The 10,998-nt window shown below is 47.9% G+C and overlaps 1 protein-coding gene across 4 annotated transcripts in view; it reads right to left on the bottom strand.

Annotated features, from left to right (window-relative positions):
- SFXN4 (sideroflexin 4) overlaps positions 1-10,998 on the bottom strand; it is a 33,433-nt gene that overhangs the window by 7,811 nt on the left and 14,624 nt on the right. For all 4 annotated transcript variants that reach the window (XM_017849764.1, XM_017849765.1, XM_017849763.1 and 1 more), the window contains 2 exons: positions 6,298-6,383; positions 4,456-4,573 (listed from right to left, as the gene is read on the bottom strand). In XM_017849764.1, the coding sequence (XP_017705253.1) occupies positions 4,456-4,573; positions 6,298-6,383 (204 nt within the window). The remainder of the gene's footprint in view (positions 1-4,455; positions 4,574-6,297; positions 6,384-10,998) is intronic.

Below are 10,998 nucleotides of genomic sequence, written 5' to 3' on the forward strand. Positions count from 1 at the left end.
TTTTTTTTTGATACAGAGTCTTGTTCTGTTGCCCAGGCTGGAGTGCGGTGGCACCATCTCAGCTCACTGCAACCTCTACCCTCCAAGTTCAAGTGATTCTCGTAGCTCAGCCACCCGAGTAGCTGGGATTATAGGCGCACACCACCACCTCTGGCCTATTATTGTTATTTACTTATCTTTATATTTGTTTATAATTGAAACTTTCCATTAAAAGTTTTAAGATGGCTGGGCACAATGGCTCATGCCTGTAATCCCAACACTTTGGGAGGCTGAGGCGGGTAGATCACTTGAGACCAGCCTGGCTAACATGGTGAAACCCCGTTTCTATAAAAAATACAAAATTAGCCAGGCGTGGTGGTGGGTGCCTGTAATCCCAGCTACTCCGGTGGCTGAGGCACGAGAATCGCTTGGACCTGGGAGGTGGAGGTTACAGTGAGCCAAGATCAGGAGGATTGCTTGAGGTGGGGAGTTTGCAATCAGCCTGGGCAATACAGTGGGACCCTGTCTCTACAAAAAATAAAAAATGAGCCAGGTGTGGTGGTACGTTCCTGGAGTCCCAGCTACTTGGGAGGCTGAGGCCAGAGGATCACTTGAGCCTGGGAGTCAAGGCTGCAGTAAGCCATGATTATACCACTGCCCTCCAGCCTGGGCAACAGAGTGAAACCCTGTCTCAGACATACAAACAAACAAAAAACAAATGTGGACAGAATGTAATGAACTCACATGTGCTCACTCAGGAATAACTATTAACAATTTGCAGATCTCATTTCATCGAGCACCTCCCACACCCAGCAGTAGGGTTTTTTTCCTTGAGTATTTTAAGGCAATTCTCATGTCATGTTACTATGCCATTATCATATGTAACAAAATTAGTAATAACTCCTTATCTCATCTAAGCACCTCCATGGCCGCCTTGAGCCAACAGGATATTTTCTTTTTTTTTTTTTTTTTTTTGAGACGGAGTCTCACTCCGTCGCCCAGGCTGGAGCGCAGTGGTGCAATCTCGGCTCACTGCAAGCTCCACCTCTGGGGTTCATGCCATTCTCCTGCCTCAACCTCCAAAGTAGATGGGACCACAGGCGCCCGCCACCACACCTGGCTAATATTTTGAATTTTTAATAGAGACGGGGTTTCACCGTGTTAACCAGGATGGTCTCAATGTCCTGACCTCATGATCCACCCACCTCGGCCTCCCAAAGTGCTGGGATTACAAGCATTAGCCACCACGCCCGACCCCAACAGGATATTTTCAAAGTCCAGCAAGCAAGTCTTGGCATCTGGGGTCATGTGTGTGACTGACTCCCTTTCCTGCCTCCACTCTGGCCTCTGGAGTTCTGCCCCTTCCAACCTTGAATGACTCACCTGCTGCCCACCTCCTCGGCCTGGCTGTGCAGGGCCTGCCACCTGGCCCCCAGCATCCTGCCTGTTCCTTGCAGCCTCACATGCCCATTCAGCCCTTCCCATCCTCCACTGGGGATAAACTCTTCCTCTCCTTCCTGGGCTCAAGTGATCCTCTCACCGCAGCCTTCTGAGTAGCTGGAACTGCAGGTGTGTGCCACTTCACCCCACTCATTTTTTTTTTTTTTGAGACAGAGTCTCACTCTCTGGCCCCATTGCAGCCTTGACCAAAGATCAGGTGATCTTCCTACCTCAGCTACCTGAGTGGCTGGGACTACAGGCACATACCATGCCTGGCTAATTATTATTATTATTATTTTTTTCTTTTTAATTTTTTTCAGAATAGAGATGAGGTTCAGGCTGGTTTCAAACCCTGAGCTAAAGTGATCCTCCCCACCTTGGCCTCCCAAAGTGCTGGGATTACAGGTGTGACCCACCATGCCCAGCCAAATTTTTATTGTCAGCAGAGACAAGGTCTTGCTATGTTGCCCTGGCTGGTCTTGAACTCCGGGGCTCAAGTGATCCTCCCACTTGGGCTTCCCAGAGTGCTGGGATTACAGGCATGAGCCACAGCCCCCGACCTAATTTTTAGAACATTTTGTGTAGAAACGGGGTCTCACTGCATTCCCCAGGCTGGTCTGGAACTCGTGGCCTCAAGCAATCTTCCCACCTTGGTCTCCCAAAGTGTTGGGATTACAGACATGAGCCACCATGCCTGGCCTGAAATTTTATTCTGAGATGCCGCCTCACTCCCCAACCCCTCGCCCATAGCATAGTAATAAGCATAACTATCTAAAATAATTTGAAACATCTACGTTGTGCTGGCAAAGTTGCTTGAATGAATGATCCTAAAACCTAAACCTATAAAATGTGGATTCTGAACAAGATCATTCCATAAATATAAATGCTTTTGAGGACATATATATTTATAGTGACAGAAACAAGCACTTAAAATATTTAGCCAAGAAATTGCTGATATCTACTAGCATCAATAATGTCCTTGACATCTGCTAGAAATTTACGGCAGAGCTTTGGAAATTAAAAAAACTGGCTTTCTGACTTAAAAAAAAAAATGTCCTTGCTGCCTACTAAGCAACAACCCTCGGCAGAGACGCCATTATCTTCAGCTCTCTTTAACAGATAAGAAAATGGAGCAAGTTGACCAAGGTCGTGGAGAAGCTGGAATCTGAGTCCAGGCAGTCTGACTCATAATAAATTATATTATAAATTATCTACAGAACTGGGCTGTCCAATAGCCACTAAGCACACAAGAGTACCTAATTTAAAATTTAACTTAATTTACAATTCCGTTCCCTAGTCACACCAGCCTCTCCTGAAGTGCTCAGTAGCACATGTAGCTCTTGGCTACCATATTGGACAGCACCAATCTATTATAGAACATTTCCATCACTGCAGAAAGTTCTATTGGAGAGGGTGTAGTTAGAGAACATTTTGGAGTATTTAAAATTTCTTTAATTAAGTAGTTTTAAAACATTTCTTTTTATGCCCCAGAAAAAAATGCTTATGAAATATTGTTAAGAAAAACAGAACCCAAAACTGCACTAAGAGAATTGAGGGATAGAATTAAATATAAATATCATTACAGTTAACCCTTGAATAATACAGGTTTGAACGATGCAGGCCCACTTATACACTGATTTTCTTCCCCCACGTCACCCGTGAGACAGCCAGACCAACCCCTCTTCCTCCTCCGCAGCCTACTCGACATGAAGATGACGAGGATGAAGACCTTGATCCTCACTGAAACTGATGACTCACCTTCATGTAATAAACAGTAAATATATTTTTTCCTCCTTTTTTTTTTTTTTTTTTTTGAAACAGAGTCTCATTCTGTCGCCCAGGCTGGAGTAAAATGTCATGATCTTGGCTCATTGCAACCTCCACATCCCCAGGTTCAAGCGATTCTCCTGCCTCAGCCTCCTGAGTAGCTGGGATTACAGGCCCCACCACACCTGGCTAATGTTTGTATTTTTAGTAGAGCTGGAGTTTTATTTACCATGTTGGCCAAGCTGCTCTTGAACTCCTGATCTCAAGTTATCTCCCCACCTCAGTGTCCCAAAGTGCTAAGATTACAGGCGTGAGCCACTGCACCTGGCCTGATTTTCTTTCTTTTTTTTTTTTTTTATACGGAGTCTCTCTCTTGTCGCCCAGGCTGGAGTGCAGTGGTGTGATCTCGACTCACTGCAAGCTCCGCCTCCTGGGTTCAAGCCATTCTCCTGTCTCAGCCTCCCAAGTAGCTGGGACTACAGGCGCCTGCCACTGCGCCCGGCTAATTTTTTTGTATTTTTAGGTGAGACGGGGTTTCACCGTGTTAGCCAGGATGGTCTCAATCTCCTGACCTCGTGATCCACCTGCCTCGGCCTCCCAAAGTGCTGGGATTACAGGTGTGAGCCACCGCGCCCAGCCTGATTTTCTTAATAACATTCTATTTTCTCTAGTTTATTGTAGGAATACATAATATAACACATATAGAATATAAAATATGTGTTACTTGACTTTTTATGCTATTGGTAAGCTTCCGGTCAGCAGTAAGCTATTAATAGTTAAGTTTTCAGGGAGTCAAAGGTGATACTTGAATTTCTGACTACTAACCCCCAAGTTGTTCAAAAGTCAACTGTATTTTGTTTTATTATTTTATTTTTTTGAAATAGGGTCTCACTCTCACCCAGACTGGAGTACAGTGGTGCAATCATGGCTCACTGCAGCCTCAACCCTGGGCCCAGGTGATCCTCCCACCTCAGCCTCCTGAGCAGCTGGGACAACAGGTGTACATCACCACATCCAGCTAATTTGTGTATTATTTTTTGTAAAGATAGGGTCTTACTATGTTGCCTAGGCAGGTCTTGAACTCCTGGGCTCAAGCAATCTTCCCACCTTGGCCTCCCAAAGTGCTGGGATTACAAGTGTGAGCCACTGCACCTGGTCTTGTTTTATATTTTTATAAACTTTGCAGATTTGTAAGAATAACTTACTTACTTTACTCTTATAACTGCAAAATAATAAACTTTGAGAGAAAAGTGGAATGGGGGCACTTACCCGTCCAATCTGTGGAAATATACTAAAAGAAACTGGCGCCATCAGTCCCATTGTCAGGACAGTACAAGACAGTTTCAAGATCCACAATGACCCTGGGTTTTTCAGGAAAAACTGGGTCCTGTAAGAGACAAGGCATGGCTCACTAGTGATGTTAAACTATCAGGGCTTATTTTTTGAACAGCTGAATCAGGGCCTGTTTTTTTTTTTTTTTGCTTTGTTTTTGTTTTAATTATTTTAGTGGGCACCCTGGAACGGCTGGATTCAGGGCCTGTTCTTTTTTTCTTTTTTTTCTTTTTTTTTTTTTTTTGTGAAGACGGAGTCTCGCTCTGTCGCCCCGGGGCCTGGAGGGTTGCAGTGGCCGTTCCTCACGGGCTCACCTGGCAAGGCTCCGCCTTCCCGGGTTATGCGCATTTCTCCTGCCTAGCCTCCGAGTAAGCTGGACTTACTAGGCGCCCGGCCCACCTCGGCCCGGGCTAGTTTTTTATTTTTTTTAGTAAGACCGGGGTCTTCCCGTGAAGCCAGGGATGGTTCTCCGGATCTCCTGAACCCTCGTGATCCGCCCCGTCTCGGCCCTCCCACAAAGGTTGATGGATTAGCAGGCTGAGCCACCGGCGCCCGGCCGTTCTTTTTTCTTTTTATTGTACCTGAACAGCTAGATCAAGGCCTGTTTTCTTATTTTTTTTTTGAGAGAGTCTTCCTCTGTCGCCTGGAGTACAATGGTGTGATTTTGGTTCACTGCAACCTCTGCCTCCTGGGTTCAAACGATTCTCCTGCATCAGTCTCCTGCGTAGCTGGGATTATAGGCACCCGCCACCACGCCTGGCTAATTTTTGCATTTTCAGTAGAGGTAGGGTTTCACCATGTTGCCTAGGCTGGTCTCAAACTCCTGACCTCAGGTGATCTGCCCACCTCAGCCTCCCAAAGTGCTGGGATTACAGGCGTGAGCCACCGCGCCATCCCATCCCTCCTTCTTGGAAATGTGCTCTGTGTGTGGTCCTAGCAGGCGATTCCCAGCCTCGCCACACTGCAGCTCAGGCACACAACCCAACTCAGGCCTACAGAACCCTTCCCCAGGAGTCTGCCCTGAGGGGAAGACATTCGTGCCTCCCCTCGGGTTTGCTGTATTCCACCTCTGATCAGGAGGCTGTGAGGCTATGAGCTGGGAGTTACTAGCAAACGGGTCCCTCATCAAGATGAAGAAGCCAATTTGGCAGGAGAGAAGGAACCAATACCCACGAGGGTGACAGGGAGGTGCACCCAGCAAGGGAGCTTCTGTTCAAGCTGCCATGGTCTGCAATCCTTGCCCGTTCCGGCCCTAAAGCCCCACATCTCCCCTCGGGCCTGAGTTCTCGCAGGTTAGGCTTCTCATACTGGGGGCCACAGGAACCCTGATGGATGCCCAGTCCTCCACCTCGTAGACCATTTCTGCCTTCTTCAAAGGGATCAATCGGAATCCGGAGTCGCTGAAGCTAATATAAAACATGCTTGGAATGGGGGTGCAGAGGGGCGGGCTTTAGCAATATTCACAGCACATCAGAGCCAGGGGAACGTGCACGTCATCCAAGCCCCTCATTCTAGAGGTGAGGAAACGGCCGTGAAAGGTCCTTGGACACGTCAAGGACACGGGGTAACTGGAGGCAGAGCCTGCGCTGGATTCCCCATTCGGTGGAATCCACACACCTGGATTTCCATGCCTGCCACAATCAATCTGACTGTCTGAGCTGTGATGTGTGTTTATGGGAAGGTTACTCTTTCCACCCTCTACCACGGTCAGTATCTGACAGGTTTTTATAAGGATTTGACTTTCAGATCCCTACCTGGGGATATGACCATGCCTCTTACCTTTTAAAAAAGTAGGTGAAGACTTCAGGAATCAGAGCAGAGGTCCCAAACAGCACTGTCCTGGATGCTGCCGTTTCTCTAACAGCCTAGCAAAAATGAAAAGAAAACAGCTTAGGCCAGGCACAGTGGCTCACACCTGTAATCCCTGCACTTTGGGAGGCTGAGGCAGGTGGGTCGCTGGTTTGAGACCAGCCAGGCCAACATGGTGAAACCCCCATCTCTACCAAAAAATACAAAAATTAGCCAGGTGTGGTGTTATGCGCCGGTAGTCCCAGCTACTCAGGAGACTGAGGCACGAGAATCACTTGAACCTGAGAAGCGGATGTTGCAGTGAGCCGAGATCATGCCAATGCACTCCAGATTGGGCGACAGAGTGAAACTCTGTCTCAAAAAAGAAGCTTAGTACAGGAGCAAGACGATTTCTAGGGATCCCACAACTCCTGCCAGAGACAGGCAACAGCAACCCTCCCTTCTCACTTAGAAAAAGGATGCCCGTGGAAAGAGGCGGAGGGGATCCCTTCCATGTACCTTTCCACATACAGGTGTGTGGAGGTCGGCCGCACTTGGTGCCAGAAATAGCTAGGAGGGGATTTACCTCCTCGACTCCACAGTCGTCTCCATCTGTCTGCCAAACGACCCCAAATAAACTATCCACTAAGTACAAGCAAAGGTGGCTTCCAGATAGACCCTCACTGAGAACCAAATCGTTCCTCGGTGGAAATGCTGGATTTGCCAAGGAGGTTCACTCCGTATTTCCCGTCCAAGCCAAATCTCTGCCACTGGCCTGTCCTGACCTGGCTCGGCAGCAACTCCCATACCTGCCAGTGGGGGAGCCTCCAAATGCCCAGCTCTGAGGACACGGGCACAGCATGGGACCCACACGAGGTCGCCTGTCTGTACCCGTTTCACAGCGAATTAAAAGTGTTGTACTATAAAATTGTGTTATGTACAGGTTATAACATTTTTACAATCTTTTCTATAATGTACATTACTCCATACATTAAACATTTACACATACAATTTACTGTATGGGTGAATATGCACAAAACTACGTACCCTCAAGGGTACTTTAAGGGACTTGTAAGGGAAATTTTGACTATGAAACAGCTCACGTTAACTTTTTTACTACTTTTTTTTTTTTTTTTTTTTTTTTTTTTTTTTGAGACGGAGTCTTGCTCTGTCTCCCAGGCTGGAGTGCAGTGGCTGGATCCCAGCTCACTGCAAGCTCCGCCTCCCGGGTTTACGCCATTCTCCTGCTTCAGCCTCCCGAGTAGCTGGGACTACAGGCACCCGCCACCTCGCCCAGCTAGTTTTTTGTATTTTTTAGTAGAGACGGGGTTTCACTATGTTAGCCAGGATGGTCACTACTTTTATTTATTTATTTATTTTTAGAGACAGGGTCTCACTCTGTCATCCAGGCTGGAGTACAGTGGCACGATCACGGCTTACTGCAGCATTGACCTCCCAGGTTCAAGCGATCCTCCTACCTTAGCCTCCCAAGTAGTTAGGATCACAGGTACACCCTACCACACCCAGCTAACTTTTTGAATTTTTTGTAGAGATGGGGTCTCACTATGTTGCTCAAGCTGGTCCTGACTTCCTGGCCTCAAGCAATCCTCCTGCCCCAGCCTCCTAAGTAGCTAGCATGTTAACTTTAGAACCCACCTGTGGGTAAGACACATATACCACAAACAGCACATGGTCTACCCAAGAGGAGCAGGCACACCTGCACCCATCCTTCCCTGAACTCTGTCCTTCCACTTCCAGCTTCCCATGATTGGCTTTGACCTACCTTCCCAGGCTCCTCCTACTGGCCAGCCCCTGCTCTCTGCTCACACCTCTGCCCTGCTGCGGGCGACAGTCACGCTTGTGCGGTTCCACCTCTGCAGGGAATGCCTTTCCCCCCACAAAAGAGAGGAAGCCAATGAGGGCTGTTTTAAAAATAAAGTCTCAGGGGCCAGGCATAGTGGCTCACACTTGTAATCCCAGTACTTTGGGAGGCCAAGGTGGGCAGATCACCTGAAGTCAGGAGTTCAAGACCAGCCCAGCCAACATGGTGAAACCCTGTCTCTACTAAAAATACAAAAAGTAGCCAGGCGTGATGGTGGGCACCTGTAATCCCAGCTGCTCGGGAGACTGAGGCAGGAGAATCACTTGAACCTGAGAGGTGGAGGTTCCAGTGAGCCGAGATCACACCATTGCACTCCAGCCTGGGCAATAGAGTGAGACTGTCTCTAAAATAAAAGAAAAAAAAATAAAATAAAAGTCTCAGGGACATAAAGTAAAATTGCTTGACTTCTGGAAGGGAAAAATGGCTGTTGGTGTGCTGTGCGTCCGTGTCAGTGGGGCGAGGCCCGCCTCTCTCCCTTGGTCTCTTGTATGGGGAGGACACTCCAGGTGAGATGCCGTCATTAGGAGGCGCTGTGTGCAAAGGAGTGGCTTAAGGCCAGTAGGGGGAACAACAGCCACGAGTCACCTGAAATCGGACCAACAGTGCCCTGTCACCATCAGATATTGCTGGTTACGCAGTTTCTGAAATTTTAGCTAAAGGAAATAACCTTCTGCGGACAGGGAAGTGATAGAAGAATGCTTATTGCTTGTGCACAGTTGCAGACACTTTATTCTTCAGAGAAAAAAAGACTTTTTTTTTTTTTTTAAAGCAGGCCAGTAAAGCTTTTCTTTGACCCCAATATGCCCCTCATGCCAAAACTGAAGTTTCTTCTGGTGAGATGGACTCCAAACAGCCAGTCAGGCCTGAGGCTATCTTCCCGCTGGGAGGCTGGGGCTCCTGGGGAGATGGGGCTCTCACTGGTCAGGGTGTGCCTCTCCAGAGCCTAGCACCAAGCCTGGCAGGCAGGAGGCGCTGGGAGTAACTTGCCGTTTCGATATTTGCTCTAAACTGGGTGCAGTGCCTCACACCTCCCAGCACTCTGGGAGGCCAAGGCAGGAGGATCACTTGAGACCAGGAGTTTGAGACCAGCCTGGGCAACATAGCAAGACCCCCCTCTCTACAAATATATATATATTTTTAATTAGCCATGTATGGTGGTGCACACCTGTAGTACTCAGGAGGCTGAGGCAGGAGGATTGCTTGAGCCCAAGAAGTTGAGGCTGCAGCGAGCCATGTTCATACCATTGCACTCCAGCTTGGGCGACAGAGGGAGACTCTGTCTCTATAAATAAATGAATAAATAAATAAACAAACTTAAAAAAATTTGCTCTCATTCTCCTCTTCAGCTTTACGAATACGTCACAGCAGTAGTAACATCTTAAGTTCACATGGAGTTGCAGAGAAATACAAACACACATGTACATAAAGATGTGCAAGTGAATGTCAGAGCAGCCTGATTCATGATAACCCAAGGCTGGACACAACCGGAACATCCACCGCCTGCGGAATAGAGAAGCAAAATGCAGCACATCCAGGAACGGAATACTACTCAGCAGTGAAAAGTAACAAATGACCAACATGTGGTACAAGATGGATGAATCTCAAACGTGAAAGAAGCAAGACACAAAATACTACTGTGTGATTCACTTATGTATAATTTCTGGAAAAAGCAAACACTAAGAAGACACAAAAGCAAGTCAGTGGCCGGGCACGGGGGTTCATGCCTGTAATCCCAGCACTTTGGGAAGCCGAGGCCAGTGGATCACAAGGTCAGGAGATTGAGGCCATCCTGGCTAACACGGGGAAACTCCATCTCTACTAAAAATACAAAAAATTATCCGGGCGTGGTGGCAGGCACCTATAGTCACAGCTACTCAGGAGGCTGAGTCAGGAGAATTGCTTGAACCTGGTAGGCGGAGGTTGCAGTGAGCCAAGATCACACCACTGAACTCCAGCCTGGGCGGCAGAGCGAGACTCTGACTCAAAAAAAAAAAAAAGAGGCCGGGCGCGGTGGCTCAAGCCTGTAATCCCAGCACTCGGGAGGCCGAGACGGGCGGATCACGAGGTCAGGAGATAGAGACCATCCTGGCTAACACGGTGAAACCCCGTCTCTACTAAAAAAACACACAAAGAAAACTAGCCGGGCGAGGTGGCGGGCGCCTGTAGTCCCAGCTACTCGGGAGGCTGAGGCAGGAGAATGGCGTAAACCCGGGAGGCGGAGCTTGCAGTGAGCTGAGATCCGGCCACTGCACTCCAGCCTGGGCGACAGAGCGAGACTTCATCTCAAAAAAAAAGAAAGAAAAAAAAGAAAGAAAAAAAGAAAAAAAGAAGCAGATTAGTGCTTCCCTAGGGCTGGGGGTAGGAGTGGGCATTTGGGACATTTTTAGGATGATGAAAATGTTCTACTACTGGACTGTGGTGATGATAGTCACACAACTGTTTCATTTATTTATTAGTACTATTTTTTGAGACAGAGTCTTTCTCTGTTGCCCAGGCTGGAGTGCAGTGGTGCAATCTCAGCTCACTGCAACCTCTGCCTCCTGGGTTCAAGTGATTCTCCTGCCTCAGCCTCCTGAGTAGCTGGGATTACAGGCATGCACCACCATGCCCAGCTAATTTTTGTATTTTTAGTAGAGATGGGGTTTCACCATGTTGGCCAGGCTGGTCTCAAACTCCTGACCTCAGGTGATCTGCCTGTCTTGGCCTCCCAAAGTGCTGGGATTACAGGCATAAGCCACGCGCCCAGCCTATTTTTTATTTTTTGAGACAAAGGTCTCTTTCTGTCAACCAGGCTGGAATACAGTGGTGCA

This window comes from Rhinopithecus bieti, unplaced genomic scaffold, assembly GCF_001698545.2.
Source record: "Rhinopithecus bieti isolate Rb0 unplaced genomic scaffold, ASM169854v2 scaffold_33066, whole genome shotgun sequence".
Lineage (NCBI taxonomy): Eukaryota > Metazoa > Chordata > Mammalia > Primates > Cercopithecidae > Rhinopithecus > Rhinopithecus bieti.